At 37.2% G+C, this 22,000-nt stretch overlaps 1 protein-coding gene across 1 annotated transcript; it reads left to right on the top strand.

Annotated features, from left to right (window-relative positions):
• Positions 1-74: 74 nt before the first annotated feature.
• On the top strand, positions 75-21,651 carry LOC142356152 (uncharacterized). The gene is made up of 3 exons (XM_075408118.1): positions 75-881; positions 18,562-18,799; positions 21,500-21,651. Exons 1-3 carry the CDS (start codon positions 695-697, stop codon positions 21,522-21,524), a joined length of 450 nt encoding a protein of 149 aa, XP_075264233.1. The 5' UTR covers positions 75-694; the 3' UTR covers positions 21,525-21,651.
• The last annotated feature ends 349 nt before the right edge of the window (positions 21,652-22,000 follow it).

The raw sequence follows: 22,000 nt of genomic DNA, 5'->3' as shown, positions 1-22,000 counted from the left end.
AACGAGAACTTTGCTTTGTTCCATGAATTCGAAAGTCAGAGACGAAAAACCTTTAATTGTGCTTTATAAAAGCTCTTTTTGAATTCTGTGTTCTTTCATTTTACTCACTTGAAAGCTCATTGCTTTGAAAAACCGACCATTACGCGCTTGGTTTGTAACACGTGCAATACAAAAGCATACGGCTTGAAGTTCTTATATCTGAATTTCCAAAACCTAATAAAGGCTTAACGCGAAAAGTTATAAATAAGTTATTAAATTATGCATTTTTCTATTATTTGTTATGGAAAGCGCAATTTAACGCATAGCCGGAACGTAGGCGTCAGTTTCAGGTCCAAAAAGCGAGTTGAGATTAAAAATCCACTTTGAAGATATTCAAAAGTTTGTTTTTGTAACCAAAATTTTATTATTTTTTCATAACAATTCGCATTAATTCAACTGTTTATAAAGGCGTACAAAAAGCTCAACTTAGACACGTAGCATATTGTATGGATGAAACGAAAATGTGTTATTCCGGCTAAAGTGGATTGGTCACGCTATGTGTACATGTAAATTGAAAGGATTCACAATTTTGAAACAGAAAATTATGTGAGCAAATTCCCGTTTTCTGATATTTTTCACATATTGGTTCAAAGTTTTATTTATTACAAGCACCGTTTATTACAAGTTTCTAACAATAAAGATTTAGAAAAAGAAAATGTCGAAATATTTTATAGGAAAAGTTTTGAAGAAGGAATCTAGAAAGTTAAATGTTACTGTGTTACTGTTCTTTGCCCTTTTCGGGGCTATAATAGCATCGGTTGTTATTACTTTGCATAATTACATTGACACGGATGAGAAAATAGAGGAGAAAATAACCAACGTGTCCAAGCATGAGCCTTCAGGTATTTATTTTGATAGTTTCCGTCCAAATGTTTTTCATACTTATTATTATTTTGATAATTTTTGTAATTTAATAAGCGAAAAATACTTCAGATAATACACGGCTACATGGGATTTAATTCCTTGGTCAAATGTCCTCCCTAAGTCCTCCCATTTTGTTTTTAGAGTGAGCGTAAATTTGTCTATGGAGGTAAATTGTTGTAGGAGTGAGGGGGGTAAAAGATAAATTAACGCTCACTCTCACATCTTTTTGGTCTGTCAAAGGAGTAACATGATGTAAGAGTTTGTGGCGTTTTCTCCATTACCCCCACACTCCTACATCATTTTACTCTCATTGACAGACCAAAAAATGTAGGAGTAGTAGTTTAATCTCTCAGACTGAACGTCAAGTTTTAATCAGCACTGAAAACTTCTCAATGCAAGTCTTGAAACAGTAGTGTATCAGTGCCCTGATTATGCCACTTTTAGAATTGCACGTCTTGAAACAAGTCCTAAGAGTTGGCAAGTTTTGAGTCAAGCCTTTGCACGTCCAGAAAACTCAAAAAAGCCAATGCATCGTCCAAAATAAGTCGCAAACAATAGCCAATATTTTGTTCAAATTAGGTCCGGAAAACGCAAGAAATAGCCGATAAATCGTCCAAAGTGAGAGCCAAACAGATAGACAATCTCTCAATTTTAGAAACAGATAAAAATCCTGCTTAGCTAAAGTTCTTAAAGCCGATTTTTATCTCTTTCAAAATTCCCATTAGGCCACACACAATTTGAACAAATTTTGTTGGCTTCTGAAGATAGAAAAATTTACAGGAAAGACTAAAAGTTGAAAAAACTACATTTGGAAAACTTAAACTGCACTGAAGGTTGCAAAAAGCCCAGGTATCAAAATCTTCAAAGCTTTCATGTTCTCTAGAATGGACCAACAACCATTTTCCAAGAGCTAATGAAATTTTTTTCAACTTGCTGCCAAAGATTAAAAAAATAGCAAAGTTTTGACAAAATTCATGAAAATTGCAAACATCTCTATCATTTTGATTGTTTAAGTTTGCTTTATCAAAGCACATAGCACAAAAAACACAAAACTGACATAGTACAAAAATGAAATATGAGGAAAAAGAACTTTATGGACTTTGAAAAATGTTAATTCAACTCTCGTTCTACGAGAAATTTTTTTGGTCTATTCAAAATTTTCACTAAAATTGTCGTAGGACTTTTCATTTCTTAAGGTTTGAAATAAGACGTGATCAGTACTAACTATCCGACCCAAGACGTGTATTTCACTTAAGAAATACTGATGAGGACTTGAAATTCGTTCCGGATTATCTTTTATCCCCTCACTCGTACATCACTTTACCCCCTTGCCGCTCATTGCAGCCCAAAAAGATGTAACAGTTTTGAGCTAAAAGCTTCCCTTGCAGCCCCAGTCTTGCATCTTTTTAGGCGGAAAATTTCAACCTGAATTATATCCTTAAACCCCTTAATTTCCTCAATTTTCGAGCTGCAAAACTTATAGCACCTGCACATTCAATAAAGTTAAGGTAATTTTACCATTAAAAATAATTTAACGCACTTCAACGGTTATGGTAAATGCTCCAGTTTCCGTCATACGACTCAACCAACGTCAAAATACGCGTATGTCACTTTTTTAAATAAGAGAACCTATAAAAACAACACTAATTTGTTCAAGATCATCTCAAAAATTATTTAGATTTTTATCATCAAGATTACTTTGCAGCGGTGAACAAACCAAGATAAAATCTTGAGATGGGCACATTCTAAAAAGTCTTGGTAAAGAGCTTGGTATAACCACCGACCCATCGCATATCTCATAAAAAAATAAGAAACTCGGCTCAAAAATGTGGAATGAACAAAACAGTCTGTTTATTCCAAACATTCTCTTAGACAAACAAAATGAGTAAAAACTAATATGTACAATACTATCGGAAAGCATTTAAATTTTATCAACAGCAGTAGCAAAATGAGCCCCAAAAGACAATACATCAAAACTTACATGTCACAGTTGTAAAAAGTAAAACCCAGGACTGACAGCCCAGTGAACTGAAACTTGGTACACCTTGATAAGACACATACTAAAATCTTGGTAACTCTTGTAAAGATGTTGACATGGTACTTACCATGAAAATACCAAGATTTGTACGAACTTGCAAGATCTTTGCATGGCTGTCAAGAAACAAGATCTTGGCATGATAATGACTTGGAAAGATATACCAAGATGTAAAAATTTAAAAGCACCTTTAAACAAGAATTATCAGGAGTTTGTATGATTAAGCAACAAATATCAAGATTTACCAAAATTTGCCTATCAAGTTCTTGACAAGATAATTCAAGTTTTGCTAGAGTTATCAAGAACTTGCATGACATGGCAAGGTGTATCAAGTTTCGTTTCACTGGGAGACAAGCTTCAGAACAGCATCACATATGATCCATGTAGAGCAGTGGATTAAAGCAGCCAATTTTCAATGGGATTGCAGCTGTCAAATAATTGTACTGTTTGCCGGTACACATTGTCAATGAATGTCTAAACTTTAAGTACTGTTGAGCTTTGTAAAGGACAAATTATTAGCACCAATACAAAAACTACCCGTGTCGAAATTACCCACCTAAAAATACCCCCTACTCTTTATCCCCCCTCTCAAAAAAAATTACCCCATTACCCCCACTCTGACACTGAATTACCCCCCATTAACCGACAAAGCGATGTACGAGTTTTGAGAGGAAATGGCTAAAATTTACCCCTCTAATCTTACATCTTTTTGGGGATAAATATTGGACTCGGATACCTTATTATAAGTACTCTAAAAGTTTGTAACTTTAGCTAACTATAAGTAATTGCTATTATTCTTCTTCCTATTAACCATAATAAAAAAAGGCGTTTTTCAGTTGTTTTTCCAAAATTATTGCCTATCATTTTAAGAAATTGATGCAATTTTGATAGTTTAAGGCTTATTCAGAGTTTTAGAAGAAGCATAAATGCTACCTTATAAGCAGCAGCGCGCAACAAGAATGCATGCAACAGTTTCGGGGCCAAAATGCAGACTCATGAAAAGACTTTTGATCAACTCATGAATTGACAATATCTCCATCCATTTTTTGCAGTTCATTATTTTGTGTCGAGCAAAAATCAAACAGAGCACTTGAATTAGTATAAAGTCCAGCGTGTTGAATTTGAGTCCTGCAAAAGTCAAGCATGTCAATTCGGCACTAGAAAAGTCCAGCGTGTTTAATTTGAGTTGAGAATGACAATTGGGGTCGGGATACTGTACATTTACTGGAATTTTTGTGAATACATTCAAATGAAGCGCACATATTTCTCAGAAAAAGTAAAGAAAAAAACATTTAAATAAATTGGTCAATTTGGAGGAATGTATTCTAAGCACTTGTGAAATAATTTACTCCCAAATCCTTGGTTCAATGATCTGGGCATTGTTATGTTGCTGACATGATTGTCTCGAGATCTTTCAAGCCGATCTTGTTAAGTTTTGTTGTTTGAAATATGAAAATAGCAAAAATACCTTCAAAAATTTTTTAATTTTGAACTTTATAAACTACTAAGCCTTAGTACTTTTTATAAGCACAACAAATAATCAGTTGACTAAACTTCAATTTTAACTATTGAAAGAGACATCGCATTTTCTACCAGAAAATTTTCAGTTACGAGAAGAACCAATGCCGCAAGTATACTAAATTTTATGAAGCAATTTTTGTGAGCAAAATCAAGTGAAGAAAACCACACCTTTTTCGGAAAAATTCAACAAAATATTTTTTTTAAAAATTGTTAATTTAGAGAACTGTATTCCGCTTGTAAAATAAATTACTCCTAAATCCTTGCTTCAATGATCTTGGCTTTGCTTGGTTAATGGCATGGTTCTCTAGGGATTTTTCAAGCCGATCGCGCTGAGTTTTTGTTATTCAAAAATATTGAACATGTAACCGGACGATTCGCCATTGTTCAAAAAGAAAACGACTTTTGGATTTTTCGAACTATTTTATTGTTTTATATTTCCAATTAGGGTAGTAGAAACACTGAACAAAGGAAGTTGTATTTAAAGTTTGGCAGGGTACCCCACAGACGTTAAATTCCGATTACTCAGTTAATCATACATTTTTTTGTTAATTTTGTATCCAGTTCTGTCAGCTCTATCAAATGTTTTAAAAAAACTTTGATTTCGTTGTGTTAGCAAAGAAAATGGTTATAAATATTAAAGTATTCCAATGCTGTGCCTGATTTCCGTTTACACATTTGAAATTCTTGTAATCTCTGAATTTGCATTTTCTTTGCCACTACTTCTATTCTTCCCCACTTTCATTCAGATTACACTATCGATTAGAGGACACCTAGAGAACAAGCGCAGAGCATAGGCATTAAAATTAGATTAAAAGCCGAATATTAGGCGGCGTGTGAAGATTGATATGAATCTATAGCGCTGCATTATAATTGAGAGCTTAAAATTAATTGACCAAAACGCAACTTGAAAAATTTTCTTTTCAATCTGTTGTCCGGTTTTTTGCTTTCAATCAATGCAATTCGCCATGTCTTACATTTGTTTTACTATAATTTAAATCAATCGGATTATTTGAAGAACAGAGTTCAAGCAATCGGCTATTATTCTACGATTAATAACACAAAGACTATATATGTATGAAACAAAAGTTCCCACTATTTCCATTCAGATTGTACTATCGATTGGTGGACGCCGGTAGAGCCGAACGGGTGCAGAGAAGAAAACCTTAAAATGAGAATTAAAGCCGATTAATAAGCGGCCTGTTGGGACTTCATATGAATCTATCACGCTGTATTAAGATGACTTAAATTTGATTGGCCAATACGCAACTTGAATAATTTTAGTTTCAATCTGTTGTCCGAACTTTGCTTGCTATCTATGCAATTTGCCATTTCCTACATTTGTATAACTTCAATTTAAACTAAACAGATATTTTGACCAATCAAGTTTAATCACTCAGCTCTGCTTCTCACTCTTACCAATCGGCTCTGCGCCCGTTTGGCTCTAATCCCCTACCTACTATCAGTTAGACTGCTAACACGCTTCGATTCCTATGGCTTTCTATTTTAGAGACGCCAATAAATAGTCATTATTAATCTTCAACATCAATATTGTTACAAGCATAGCAGTTGATTGAATTATGTTTGTTTGAGTTTTTGAGGGTGGTTTGAGTTTAGGTATTTTACCCACAAATAACTTGGTTTTGCTAAAACTTAAGAAAAATTTCTTTGGCCAGTTGTTTTGCTTTTGTATCGTTCCATGAAATGAACTTAGTTTATCATTTAATGAATTCAAGAATTGGCCCTCGAAGCTATTTGTGTGCCACCGCACTTGCAGATTATGTGTTCAATTGTTTTTTGGGGTTCGAGTCACGATGGCCCGTTTTGGCATTTATCCTTCAAATTTTTGAAGATTAGTAGGTAGCATATTTTTTTTCATTGGTGTTAGTTGAGTAGGGCCCCAAATTTTTGGGGTAAGTGCAATGCAGCGTTTTGCTGAGATGTTGTATTTAAGTTTGCTTCTAAGCACTCTATCTTAAACGAGGTTCTCGGGGAATTTTATTTCGGTTAATCAGAGTATATGTCTCTGAAAATCGCATCAGGGCTAATTAACCTTTTCTGGACGTTTTTTTCACAAAGACCCGGCCTTTCTCGAGTTTTGGTGTAAGTTTTTTATGTTGCAGCTTTCGTTTCAAACATTCGTGGAGCAATGAGTCTTACCATTACTTGATCAGTTCTGTCTGATTGTTTTTCGTGGCTTTGTGAATTATAATAGTTTTGTTGTTGTTATTTTTGCATGTAGATACGGCAACCCAAAGCCACCGTTGTTGGGGCTGTTATGTAGAACTGCTTTTGAAAGCTCTAGTCCTTTCAAATTGCGCCAAAGTTTCTGATTTATTAGGGGTTGTTTCATTAACACACCCGTTCGTTATATCGAAGTGCCGTGTTGTGTGAAGAACTTTCGTGGTCCAAAACGCTTCAATCTATAGACTTTTACCGCTTAGTGACAGCAAGCGAAACACCAAATGGTCTTTTATAAGTTCTTCCTTGATTGCATTGAAGCTACATTGTTCATTCGTAGTGGAGAGAAGCTGGCCAAGGAAATTTAATAATTTTGTAGTTGGAAATTCACTTATTGTTTTGCGTTTAGAAACAATTAGAGTCTTTGCAGTGTTGATCTCTAAATGGAACTCTTCAAATAGTTTGTTAACGTATTGTGCTGTTTCTATTTAGTCATGTTTGATGAAAACTACAGCGTCATCTGCGTGCGCTTAATTTTTTGTTTGGAATTTTGACTTGACGAAAAGCCTTTTGTAGGTTGCGGCTCATTTCCAAGGACAAAAAGTGGTGCGGATAGTGGACAACCTTGTCGTAGCCCACGTTGAATTTCTATTCTGTTACCGAAAAAAACCGTTGATTTCAATGATTGAAGTCAGATCTGCCTTGGATTCCTCTATCAACGAAATCAAACTCTTGGGAACATTTGCCTGCAAGTTTGAAGACTTAGGAACGCTCTAGGCGGTCAAAGACTTTACTAAAGTCAAGGGAGACTTTGGTCAAGTTTCTCACGACTGGTTCAAGGTTAATGCGTGCATTCAAGATACCTTGGCAAATGTACCGATTTTTAAGATAAACCCTCTGATGCAGCCCAATATTCTTTTTCCAGAAGATGTTGTAGTCTTGTACTCACGACATGCGACAGAATGTTCTGATCGGTATTGATGAGCGAGATCGGTGGATTGTCTGTTACTCGGTTGACATTAGCTGATCTCGGAATGTGTTTATTTATTGTACCTTCGAAACTCTAGGGCCGAAAGTTTACCTCTCTTACAGTGTGAAGCAGGTCGGAGTTCTTCTCTTTCAGTTTTCTAATTGTGACTTCAATGTCGCTCAGTAGTTTTGGTTTTGATAGTTTTTGTGCTTTCCGTTTGAAAGAGGTAGGCAGATTCTGCACACTTTGATAGTATGGTGTCTTGATATAGTTGCTGATTTTAATTTTCAAACATTTTACGAATTTTAGCTGAATCCATTTTTACATTGTTCAAGTTGTCATGAGGGGACAATATGACGCTGCGTTTTAGTATTTGTCTATTTGAAAACCTTGACAGCTTTCGAATTGCCTTTGTTCTCCGCAAGAAACAGGTTATCTAAAAATGTGGGGTTGTTGTTGACGTTTTCCTTGCTTATTCGTCATACCTCATGAAGATATCTCTTGATGGATTGCTGTTTCAGTTAATCTGCTCCCCAACTGTTTTCGTTTTAAAAGATATCCTTTTCTGTACGCCTTGATCCTATTCAGGCTCAAATTTAGGAAATTTAGAGTCTCTCTGTGTTTTTTAAGTTTAGCTGATCGTACCTCTCATAGTTTAAATTACAAACAATAAGCACATCTGTGAATAAATCGAGAACCAATTTCAGGTTATCAGTTAAGTCTTCTTCGTTGAGTTTGCAATAACTAGGGTCCCAGTCGGTTATTTAATCACTACAGTTCGCATGCAACATCTTGTGATCGGAGTTACTCAGTTGTTTTATGTAAGTACATTTTTCATGCCCGAGGATTGTGAAACTATCGAGAGAAGGATTTCTGTTCCTTACAGTAGTGAATATATCTATTCATTTTTTGCGGTTTAGCAGGAGTTAATTTCAAGTGAGTAATTATGCTACTTAGATTGTTGTAGCGAACTAAGCGTTTATCATCGCAGCGCTTGTTTAAGCCTTCGTCGTCCATGTTTAAGTCATCGAATGGGTTCAAAACACTGCAAAGAAAATGGGCAATGTTAGAGTAGTAATAATTGTTGATTCGCTATCGCATGCATGAGTGGCCTTTCGGTAAAAGGTAGTAGGTGAAAGATACATGTGGATTGATCAAAAGGGTGGATTGCTATAAGAAAGTACTCGACCTATATGTTAATCACTTTCCGATGATATTTTTCGGGTAAAGTTTTTTGCTCCAAATTGTTATTAGTCCTCCATATTGACCTTCACAGGGTTTCGTATATGCATCGCAGTTGTGGTAATTTAAAACTGTTAGTGAGTTTTTGCAGAGTTTTTTAGTTTTAGTCTCCTGTGAATGAATAATAATACTTTCGTTAGTTTTCGCTTTTAGAGCTTTGTTTAAAACTCATGTTCAATTTAGCAGCTTTGCGCTGTCCGGTACAATTTGGGGAAACACATCAATTGGTGGTTGAGACACTGTATAATTTTTTCGGGTTGTCCCTACCGGGAAACACGTTCAAATGTCTCCTGCTTCCAACTGAAGACTGACTGTTAAGATTGGAAAGTTTTAAGTTGGTTCGGGGCAAATTTATAGAGGTAATTTGAAGGAGGTTGTCTTTTACAACTCCTGTGCTTTTTGGGCCTATAAAGAGCGCTTCTACGCTTGAGCCTCGGATGGCTTTGTTGGAAATATCATTACTATTTTTAGGTTGGTTTGCCAAACAGTCAGGCTCTACTTCATTGCATGGGTTAACATTGTTTCCACTGTTTCCTTTATCATCAATTATAAGACATTCAATGGTGTCGGAAAGTGAACCGCTTTAATCAATTTCGGATTGCTTTTCATAGAATACTCTGACAATTTCAAGCTCGCTGCCGGGGTTTGAGTTGTTTGGAAGAACAAATTTGTTGAAGCAGCACCATTTCGCATCATGCTTCTTCCATTGTTTGTTCGCTGTTTTTCAGTTTTAGCAATCATGCACGGAGGGAGCGTGTAAACAAGTAGCTACACTGAATTGATCTTGTTCAGTCAACCAATCGTTTTCCTGCCATTCCTTGTTATTTTCAGTGATTTTTCGTTTTGAACGCTCACTTTTAGAATTGCACTTCTTGTATAGAATATTCCATCTGGGAGTTCATCAATTTCCATGATAATCTCATTCAGGGCCTCGATATCTTCCGGTGAGTTGAGCAATGATAACAAACTGTCTTCTAAGCTGGCACACGGTATTTTATTGAACTTTTTCTCTTTCCTGGGGAAAAACTTTCAGTCGTTAGGTCGTTCAGTTTCTAGGGGAATTTTACTTTGCCCTAGGATGTTTATTTTTGATGCCTTTATCCATACATGGTTTTCCAGCTGATGGGCTCACCACAGTAAAGCTATGTCTTGTTTGCTCACCAACTTTAGTAAATGTTTTTGAAATTGTTTTTTGGCCATGAAGGCGAGCTGCAAACTTCTACAGGATTGTTTATGTATACTGTTTATAGGAGTCAGTAAGTGTTCCGAAACTTTATATTATTGAATTCGTGAGCGGAGGAACAATTTTTTTGACCTGTGAGTGTTTGTTGTTCACTTCTTGTAACTTAGTTTATTGAGCAACTCCTGATTATGATTTGATCGAGTGGGTAATTCTGGCTCCATTTTTGTACTTGGTCAGTATATTGTTCACGCTAGAGTTTGTTCTGTTGAAAGCTGGTAGTAGTGGTCAAAAGAATAGGGCGATATGAAAAAAGGAACAACAACTGAAAGTTGTCCGGGCATTGAACGTCCATGGTGGTTCGGACAATGTACTTCTATTCTGACGTTGAAGAGCTGGCATGGTTAAGTATTAGTGGAGCGCACTGTGGATGATTTCCGTTGGGCGTCTTGTCTCACCGGCTCAGGGAATTGAATACCTCTCATTGATTCCCGGTAACAGTATGGGTGAGAGTTTATCGTAATGGTAATGGGAATGAGTGAAGAAAAATACATAAGAATCATAAGAAAAGGTTGGGAAGGGGAATTACAGATTCGGGGAAAAGAGTAAAAACCCGAATATTTTTTGGGTGGGGGCAGGGAAACTGAACCACCGGCCAAAATACCAACTGACTGCTCCCGCAGATCGAGCTAGTCGGCTACGTGACCCTACTACGTGGAATGGCGTATCACCATTAATCTCGTAGTATTAAGCAGCCAGCAAATTGCAGTAGTGTACAAGCAAGCAGCGAATGAATTAATAAAGCGCTTAATTAATTGTAGTTCACTAAATAGTCTGTAAGCTAATCAGTCTCCTGTTTGAATAAAATAGTCTATTAGTCTAGTATAAAACAGGAGGGCCGACGCCACGAAGCAAAGTTTTGCAACTTCACACGAGAGAGTTTTAGAGTGTTGAATTAGTGTAGTAGAATTCAAAAACGAGTACTGCGCAGAACGAGAAGACAAAAAACCAAATATTTTGAAATTAACCTCGAATAAATAATGTGATTTCTAAATAATCTTCAGGTAAATTTATCTGAAAGAACACCTAAAATTCACCTAAATTTCCGAATACCTGAACTTAATTCAGGTACGATTACTTGAACGTTTTTTGGAGTGTACAAAAATCTTATAATGTATTGATATTTTTTTTCAATTTCACCGCAGTTTTTGCGATCTATAAATTTGCTGTGTTAACTTATTTTCTGCAGAGTATACGATTATTAACACAAAAACTATATATGTATGAAACAAAAGTTCCCACTACTTCCATTCAGATTGTACTATCGATTGGTGGACGCCGGTAGAGCCGAACGGGTGCAGAGAAGAAAGCCTTAAAATGAGATTCAAAGCCGAATAAAAAGCGGCCGGTGGGGACTTTATATGAATCTATCACTCTGTATTAAGATAGCTTAACTTTGATTGGCCAATACGCAACTTGAATTATTTTATTTTCAATCTGTTGTCCGATTTTTTGCTTGCTATCTATGCAATTCGCCATTTCCTACATTTGTTTTACTTTAATTTAAACTAAACAGATTTTTTGACCAATCGAGTTCAAGCACTAATTAAGGGTGGAAGAGTGTAATTGAAAGAGTGGAACTTTAAAAATAAGAGTAGAAGAGTTTCAATCTAAATTCAAGTTGCTTCTGTAAACGCTCTGAAATTACTCAAGTCAAAGTCTAGCTTGGATTCGCACCGCGATTCCTGTATAATTTTGAGATAGTGTATTCGCGACACTACTCTAACTCTGTTCGCTAAACTCAAATATAACATGGCGCAATCAGCAATAAAGGACAGCGGCAATTCTCCCCTCGGAATTCAACCCTTCTGGGAAAAGGCAACCCTAGAGACCCCACTTCGATGGGAATATTGGAGGACGCAACTAAAACTTGCAATTCTTGCTCGCGAAGGAATTGAAGTGAATCTTCTATTAGCCGATCCTCCAGAGGTTCTGCCTCCTGAACCGCCTTATGAAGACGCAGTCGAAAACCCGACAGCACAATCAGAACGAGATCGACGCACCCGTAACGAACAGGCAAAAACAGCGTGGAAGAATCATTGTCAACGCATTGAAGCGGTAGGCATATTATGCGGAGATAAACCGTGGAAACTCTGTGATCGAAAAGAAGCTTCATTGATGTACTTGAGTCTGGGAACGGAACGGCGACGAGTATTTAACTCGAAAAACTCGACTGTTAATCTAGATGAAATTTCAACAAAAAATTTTTGGGATGTTTTGAATATAACTTTCATTCGAATTCATAACATAACTTTTGACCGGTATCTCTTTCTTACACGGAAACAGCAAAAGGGAGAACCGATTGAGAAGTTCTATGGTCATCTCAAAGAACTTTCGGAGAATTGTGAACTAGGAGAAAAAAGGGGATACTATTATCAGAGACGTTTTCATAGCAAACATGCAAAATGAAGATATCCAAAAAGAATTTCTAAAATAAACGGTAGAACCCGACAAAGCATTAGCAATAGCAATCAACATCGAAATGGGTACCCTCAATCAACTCAAAATGAACGCAAACAAAACTGAGCTCAACTCAACCGTTAATCAAGTACAACGGATGCCCATCGCGAATGCTACTCCCTTTTCCACTATGAACACCACCGCATGGAAAAAGCCCGCAAATTGTCATTTCTGTGGAATGAATTGGACTCCTGAACACAGCAAAAGATGTCCTGCCCGAGCAAAGAAATGTAATAACTGTGGCATTGAAAACCACTTCTCAAAGGTTTGTCGAAAACCTAAAGACCCCAATTCGTACCCAAAACCTAAGCCACGGGTCAATAATGTAGAAAAAGATGACCAAGCTGAAGACATCAATCAAATTTTGGCTGATTTTGACCGCGATTTGGAATCAACCAACTCATCCGACGAAGAAAATTGTGTAGCTGCAGTATCTTCGACAGACTTTGCAACTTCTGTGGAAGCGATCAATCTTCCTGTAGTGCTTGGAAATACAGCAACGAATGTCTTGGTGGATTCGGGTAGCGTATGCACAATAATAAAGGAATCATTGGCAAATTCTATCGTTTCCCAAGACTCAAATTCGAAGTGGATACGTTCGGCGGATCCCAAACAATTGAAAACTTTCTCTAACGAGCCTATTCATACGCTCGGCATTCTTCACACTTCAATTCAAAGCAACAATTGGTACGCGAATCCAATAGAAATCCATGTAGTGACGGATGGTCATCGCCCACTGTTGGGTAGAGATTTGTTTTCTGCTCTCGGACTCTCAATTCAACAATCAAATAATCAAACGACAATCAACCAGTTAGAACAAGAATACTGTCCAATCAAAAAACAGATTGCAATTTATTTTCCTGACCTAATCTCCAGAATTGGTAAGTCCAAAATGCATATGGTTTGTTCAAAATTTCATAGAAACTATACCCCATCACAACAAAAAGGTCGTCGTGTTCCTATAAATCTGTTAGACAAGGTGTCTGACGAGTTGAAGAAACTTTCAGAACAAGGACATATTGAAAAACTACAAGAATTCTCTGATAAAAATTTTAATTCTCCTATCGTAATTACAGTTAAGAAAGACAAATCCGTAAAGTCAGCTCTTGATTCGAACAAAGCAATACACAAAATAAGTATCAAATGCCAAATATAGATAGCCTTATCGATTCGATTTCACAACACATTGATGACTCTAATCATGGAGAACATGTTTATTTTTCGACGATTGACTTAAAATACGCATATAGTCAATTAAACTTGCACCCGGATTTGTGGCGACGCAACGGGTACGTATCGTTTTAAAACGGGATTTTATGGTCTTATGGATATGCCGGCAGAGTTTCAAGGCGATGGACTACACACTGGTTGGTTTGTCTAACACATATTGTTTTCTTGATGATATAGTTGTGGTTAGCAAAGGTAATAAGGAATCGCACCTCAAATACGTTTACAAATGCCTGCAGAAACTCGAGGCTGATAATCTCCGAATTAATTTAAGCAAATGTCACTTCGCAAAACATCAGATAAATTGGCTTGGTTTCACATTTTGACAAAGTGGTGTTAAACCTATAGAGTTTCCAACAGCAGCTATTGCAGAAATCAGAGCTCCTAAAACATTGAAACAATTACGATCATTCCTATGTAGCGTTCATCATTTAAGTAAATTTATTCCTAATCTTGCCAAAATATGCCACCCTCTTCGGCCTTTATTAAAGAAAAGTGAAAAATTTATTTGGAATGAAATTCGCCAAACACATTTCGAGCATATCAAAACTGCCATTGCTAACGCTACAGAAAATACTCATTTTAACCCGACACTGGAAACGCGAATCAAATGTGACGCATTTTGCCAAGGTATAGGCGCTGCGCTTGAGCAATTAGATTGTGAAGGGTTGAAAACGGTGGCTTTTGCATCTCGTTATCTTAATAGCAATGAAGAACGTTATAGTATAAATGAACTAGAATTGTTTGGTGTGGTTTGGGCCAATGAATATTTTCAATAGTATCCATTTGGGAAAAATTTTACAGCCTTGACAGGCCACAGAGCACTTCTTTCAGTCTTAAAATCTCACCGTTCCAATAAATCCTACAATAGCAGATTAACACGATGGATTGATCGTCTGTTACCCTTTGATTTTAATATAGAGCATTTTCCTGGCACTAGAATGGGTTTAGTTGATTATATTTCGCGTCAACCGAATCAAAAAGCAAAAAGCATCACTCAATATGATGAGGAATTCATGGTAGCAACAATTTCCCGCATTCGCGACGCAATTACATATTTATTTAATCACTCAAATAAAATTTCTTTCCATAAGTGGCACACGAACAGCAAATAAAAATTACAAGTAAACAAGACGCGCGTCCACTTTTGCAAACCTGCTAATTGTAGCACGCATAGTTCAAATGCCTCAAATAATTCACTCACTACTCGAGCACAAGTAAATAATTACAATTCAAAATTCATTTCTCGCTTTAATTGCCACGCAAATCATTTGCTCAAATCTGATACTGCACTCGCATTGCGAATCCAGTCGAAAAATTTTCATTGTAATTCAACGGCAAATTTAAAGCAAAAAATACAACATATCACAATTTCAGCAAACGAGGCATCGCAAAATATTCCCCCCGCTTCGCCACAAACCCCAAGAGTGACATTCCGCACCCAATCTACACCAATAACAACTAAAAGCGCCGGTCCCAGCAACACTCAAGCCTCATCATCACCCAAAGATTATGACATTGAGCTATCCCGGGAGGAGAACAATCTCAACCAACTGTTTACAAAGTCATTCCTCGCAGTTCTCACCAGCAAGGACGCGGTGCTGAAGGAAATTCGAGACTGCGTCATACAGGACGACGACGCCCGATGTAAAGAGGTCAGCCCGTACATACATTGCTTCTGGAAGGACCTTCATGTAAAATCCGGCTGCCTCTGCGCCGACCAACGTGTTGCTATCTCAAACTCAATCAAAGAAGCTGTGTTAGAATCAATTCATATGACACATCCCGGTTGTTGGGGAATGGTCTCCCTTTCTCAATATGCATGGTGGCCATACATGCACAGAGAAATTTTAGCCAAAACTTCAGATTGTGTTCCGTTTACGGATATTGGTAAGAATCTCAAACCTATTATTCCAAAATCTAAATGGTATCCGCATAAGGCTTGTCAAGAACCTAATGAAGAAATTCAGATTGACTTTGGGTATCCGATACTAAACGATCAAAATAAAGATATATAATTCCTAACATGCATCAACCACTATTCAAAATATCCGACAGTAAGAATTTTTGAAAAAGCTAATGGCGCAAATGTAGTGAAATTTCTTCGAAATTATGCATATACTCACGGCATACCACGAAACATACGCTTAGATCAAGCAACTTGTCTCGTAGGTAAACAAGTTACGAACTACTGTAAGGAAAATAATATTAACATTCTCGATGCGCCGGTCGTTGATCATAGAGCTATTGGATTGGTGGAGCGAATGATACAAACAATAAAAAGACGTTTATCTTGTATGAAAGCTGAAAATAAAGATACATTCTCACCATCCAAAGCGATTAAACAAATAGTTTTTGATTTACGGTTAACAAAACAGAAAACGACAAAGATAACACGTTTGAAGCTCATTTCGGCCGTCCTGCAAATACTCCCTTCAGGATTATTAGCAAATTTCCATCAAGTTTAAATTTAACTTATGAAGAAATAATTAATCACTATTTAGATGCTGATACAGTTCCTGCCGATGATTTCCTGGATGAAGCTGGATGGCTCAGCCTTAACAGAAGTGACACGGAGGTCGGAAAGAACATGTGCCAGGCATCATTAGACGCAGGCCAGCTTATCGCGATTCGGATAACAAGGAATCCCGATTCATTACCCACCCGCAACTCTTAGACCCTATACCTCGAACGGAACAGTCACTCAACGTTAAATTGGCCCGAACACTCCCAAACAAAAAGAGAGCAAAGAGACAACTCGCAGGTCTCTATGAGGTCCTTAAACCAGGATCATTTGTGACGAAGTCATCGCCAACCACAACCATTATTAACGAGCCAGGACGACCCCCAGTAAAAGTTCGTGACAGTCACCTTGCAAAATTTGGAACGAAAGCCGAAAGATCTACGAACCTATGGACATATGCGCAACGACGCCCCGCGCCATATGAACAATCAACAGAAACCAAAATTGCAAACCACAGTAACGATCTGAAGAAACAAAAAATGGGGCGAAATAAAGATCCGACACCGATAACGTGATACTACATCTGTAGTCTCATCAGTGAATTCAAATGTTTCACGTGCTTTGACAGTGCGTAAACCAGTCAAGCCACAACTTAAACGTCGTCGCAACACTAATCCAAATGAATCGAACGAGAACGCAACAACTTCAGACCAACCATTAATTTCAATTGTACCGACTCCACCTGCACCTACCCCACAGGCTCCACAGACATCATCCATACCTCCTATTTCTGAAGACCAAACTGAAGGCCGTAAACGAAAACGAACCCAGTTCTACGGTTTTACTGAAGCAGATATTTCTCCAACCAGTTCCTTGGCTTCTACAAGCTCAGCGAAACCAAAGAAAAGCGGAACCAAGAAAGACAAGAAAGGTCTCACAACCGAAAATTCGTAGTTGCACTTATTCAAGATGCAGAGCAGTCAGGAATTCCATCACCACCCCGACCTGATCTGCAATTAGGACAGACTTCACCACTTGATCCCCGAATCAGATATTATGAATATGAACAGGAACGTGAAATGTCAGTGTGGGACGCTGAAAATGAAATCTAATGAGAAATTAAAACTTTGCAAACTTTGATAAACTACAGCATCATAATTCATTTATGCATTTGCCTTGCGTTTCCAATTTTCAATGCGTATATCAAACGTAGTTTTTTTCATTTGCTGTTTAATTTCAATTTCTAATTTGTTCATGTATTCGCTCCGCGAATCCACTTCGTTATGTCCGTGCAATTTAATTCCTTTCTCTCAATTTGTTCATATACATGCTATAATTTTACAATGTACTCGCTCTGCAAATCCAATCTTTTTTGGATTTTCTAATTTATTGTGCGGTAATTGCAATGCCAATTTCTCAATACAATCATCAACTACATATGCTTTGCATATACATAAACTTTAATCTTGTTGTTCATTAAAGTTAAACATTTGCAACACTTTTCCATTATTTTTTATGTTGTGTTCCACCAATTTAGTACTTCTTTGTGCTGATTTATATATATATATATATATATATATATATATATATATATATATGTGTATATATGTATATATATATATACATATATATATATATATATATATATATATATATATATATTAAAGCAAAAATATCAGTGTTCCACATTTAAAGCAAAAATATCTGTGCAAATGTCAAAAAAGTTATTGTGGAAATAATAAGTATTTTTTTTTAGCGGGGGCTATATAAATGGATGTACGGAAGATTTTACCATTTTTTTGAAAAGATGCTGTAATCATCTGTTCTTATCATAGTATTTCGCGTGCAGTTCTTGCATTAAGCGAATTTCCGTCTGGAAAAGGCTAAATTTGGCTAAACTTTTCTTTTGCAATAAAATTATGACTGTTTAAGTTTCAACATTGTTTCAACGTTGTTTGAGAAACTTGACACGCAGTTCCGAAATGAGTTCGAATTTCAACCTGACCAATTTTCACATTATACCTTAACTTTATTTGGAAATCTATTCCATAATCTACCCCCCCCCCTCCAAAAAAAAAATGCGCCACCCCCCCCCCCCCCCCCCCTCCAGGCGCATGCAGGTGTTATTTTTTAAATAGTAGCAATACAAAAGTCGTAAGTGGGGTACATAAAAACATAAACAATCGAGGGGGGAAGGGTCATAACAGCGCATAATTCGTAAGTGGAGTACATATAAAAACATAGAAACACTCGAGGGGGAGGTGGAGGGGAGGGGGGCTGACATAATAGATGCAATTTATTTATCGTTTTGTGTCGTTTAGCCATTGTGTTCTTCGGAGTTGACTTCTACCTCGAGATGTGCAGAATCATCCTACTGCAGCCAGGGTCCCTGGACATAGAGCCCATGTTCCACAATGGCACAGACTGTATCAGCTCACAGCTCAACTTAGACCTCAACGCACAAGACATTGAGTTCCTGAGGAGGAACAAATTGGAGGGAGACTCTGACTTCGACACTTACATGAATCTATACGTTCAGCACAATCACAAAGACAACACGTGAGACCTTTTCTCGGATCTTTTCCGTTTGTGCCCCCCCCCCCCAGCTTAGTAGGTGCATATTATTTGCAACCCCCCCCCCCCCAAGAAGCACGTGCAATTTTTTTACATAGTGATTTACCATGTAATGACACATGCTCTGTATTTGGGGGGAGCATAACTTACTGAGGGGGGGGGGGGGGCAGATCCCTTTTCTGTCTGTTTTCCTAACTGATTTCTACTTTTTGAATGTTCTGTGTTACGCAACTCTGTGTTACAAACGTAGCTTTTTAGACTTGGATTTAGACTAGAAGCTCTTGTTAGATTTTGAAAGCCGATTGAAAGCGATAGGAACGCTTTCTCGCAATTTTTTGTCAGTGTTTCTGTGGATTATCAATAAAGGTTGAAGCAAAGTCTAATTGCGCATTTCTGAATAGATATTAAGCCCACAAGATCTTTGATATCCTGAAAAAAATGTTGCCCAAAACTATGCAAAGTCATGCAAAGTTTTATCAAAGCAATTTATGGTTAAAAGGGTACATATAGCGAAATTCATTTTGAGACAGCGCCCCCTTTTAAACAATGTGGATCATTTGGTTCATTTTACCTCTCTATTTCCTGAAAGCGTATCTTCGATTATGTAAAAAATGCCCTACATTGTGGGATATGACGAAAAAAGAACGATCAAACTTACTGGTTATTTAAAAGTAAAAATTAGCCTGGTTCAAGAGACGTTGAATTGGAAACATGTACTTTGTTACACTCATCACTATCTAATATAGCGCATAATTGTATGTATTACCAAGATGGGGAAATGAGCTTAGCATTAGCTCTTACTGCTTGAGCTATATCGCTAAGCCTTTAGCCGCCGCGCTCAACTGAGTTTGTTGTTGTTGGCGGCTTTTCTTCTGCTTCTGGGCTTAAATCGCCAGCAAGTCGATTGTATCATCGCAGAGTTGAAAAATGCTTCTTGTGCGAATTCACTGCTTTTTTTACAGTGCTCATTTATACTGCTGTGCAGCTGGCATAGCCTGATTGGTTGACTCACTATGTCGAAATAAACAAAGCAATAGCACAGTAGGATTGGATAATATAGCATTAAAATATTTGAGTTTTGTATTGTATGTGGCACTGCTGCATTTACCGGAATATTATTATTTAATAGAACATTATAATTGTTATTATAAATTACAATGTCTTGGTCTCAAAATTTTTCACAATTTAGCGCAATATTAAGTAAAATCTATTGGTAGAGGCGTTTGCTCGTAATGTTACGGGCAGTTGCCATGTATCCGTGTATGAATCGGCAAAATTATGAATAGCGGATTTTGTTTCGCAAAAAGTCTTTTAATAATCTCTAGTTGTGTTGATCACATATAGCTGAGATTTCATCTCAAAATAGAGAGTGAATAATAGGAATATTATCAATTTTCTTATATTGCGAAAATTGGAATCAAACCCCCACCCTCTCTTGTCCATTGTACTTGTTACAGCGGTTACATCACAATTTACCCAAATCCATTTTACCAATTAGGTTTTACCCAACCTACCATTTTACCCAAAGCCATTTTACCCGATGCCAACTTAACCAATGTTCTTTGATCTTTTCGTTCAATTATCCGATGTTTGGTTCTGATAGTTTCATATCAGGTTCCACGGACCATTTAATTATATATTCTGTTAAATAGTCGTTCTGGTAAATTTAACATGAAGGCTATTTATAAAGTTTGCATTGGTAAAATGGCATTGGGTAAAATGGCAGGTTGGGTAAAATGTCTTCGGGTAAAATGGCATTGGGTAAAATAGAATTGGGTAAATTGTCCTGATACCGTTATAACATATTGTTTGCATTTCATACACTTACATAAACAAACCCTGTTTACAAAATAATAATCATTGAAGTTTCGAAATTAAGACATACGGTAGTTAAACTTTACTTATAATGAAGCAGACAACGAATAAAGCGTCTTTTTGATATTTTACGCTGTTCTTTCATACGAATGGTTTTTTGGCACTACCTTATTGCACAATCCGACACAAAAATCCGCCCAAAATCCTGCCTGTTCGAGTAAACTATTATGACTAAAATTTTAGTGAATGTATTATTTTGTATTGTATCTGTAATTAAGTATCTGTAAAGACCAAAATGTATTTTTGTGGGGTAGAGCAGTGCTGCAAACAGACTGTTTATATAGGACTTGGGTCGGGGTGGACAAACAGAAAAGACCCAAGAACTGTTCAGAGGTGACAAGAAGTCAGATTTGAAACACTATCTCCTATGTATTAAGATAGTAAAACTGATTTTGCTAACCAAGCTAACTAAGAGTAAATTTACCCCCCCCCCCTTAATGTGCCAAATATCCATTGGGACTTCGGCACATATTGTTAGAATTTTTATTACATCTGTAATAAAAATTCTGACAATATTAATTTCTATAGCAATTTTGGCACGTGTTTTGTGCAGTAAAAACTTTTTATAATAACTGGGATCAGATAATAATAATTTTTGCTCCCAGACTATCGAGATAGAATCTGAGGATCTATTCTGTTTTGCCTCCCCCCCCCCGCCCCCCAGCTTAGTGAGCATAAATCTTTTATGACCCCCAGACGCACGTGCTGTTTGCTTACATAGTAACGTGCATAAAAAACACTGGGGGGGGGGGGGGCCGAAACAGAATAGCTATTGAATTGAAGAATCTGAATTGGAACCCATGGTTTTAGGTCAAACGAGGGCGCATCTCTGTGAGGGTGATGTTGGTGGAGGGTCCAGCCATGTGGGAAATGAAGGAGACAGTGTATGTCAAGGTCAGGTCTCCCAAGGGAGAATTCCTCCATCCAATGTACCTGCTGATGGACTACGACACTACCAGAGAAACGTTTAGTAACACTAAACTAATTCAAAACTGAATGAAATTTAAATGTCAGCTTCAAAGTCTGGGATCTTTACCGTTTGTGCCCTCCCCCCCCCCCCCCACGGCTTAGTGGATGCATACTATTTGCACCCCCCCCCCCCCACAGACGCACGTGCAATATTTTTTTAATATAATAATTGACCATGTAGTGACTCGTGCTCTGTAACTGTAGGGGAGGGGGGGGGGGAATAACGAAGTCTGCGTCGTAAATTACTCAATGTCTGAAAATTAGTTCCCACCTTTTCACGTTGTCTTTGAAAAAAACACATTCCTGGGTTTGGCTCAACAATTTCAATATGCTAGCTTTTAA

This window comes from Convolutriloba macropyga, unplaced genomic scaffold, assembly GCF_964194025.1.
Source record: "Convolutriloba macropyga unplaced genomic scaffold, txConMacr16.3 SCAFFOLD_3818, whole genome shotgun sequence".
Taxonomy (NCBI): Eukaryota; Metazoa; Xenacoelomorpha; order Acoela; family Convolutidae; genus Convolutriloba; species Convolutriloba macropyga.
The sequence above is the reverse complement of the archived record's forward strand: the minus strand, read 5'-3'. Positions and strand labels throughout refer to the sequence as shown.

Excerpts from the sequence above, each read along its gene's own strand:
- LOC142356152 (XM_075408118.1), top strand. The coding sequence starts at position 695 with ATGTCGAAATATTTTATAGGAAAAGTTTTGAAGAAGGAATCTAGAAAG. Across the intron at positions 882-18,561 it reads GTCCAAGCATGAGCCTTCAG|CCATTGTGTTCTTCGGAGTT; the intron begins GTATTTATTTTG and ends TGTGTCGTTTAG. Across the intron at positions 18,800-21,499 it reads CACAATCACAAAGACAACAC|GTCAAACGAGGGCGCATCTC; the intron begins GTGAGACCTTTT and ends CCATGGTTTTAG.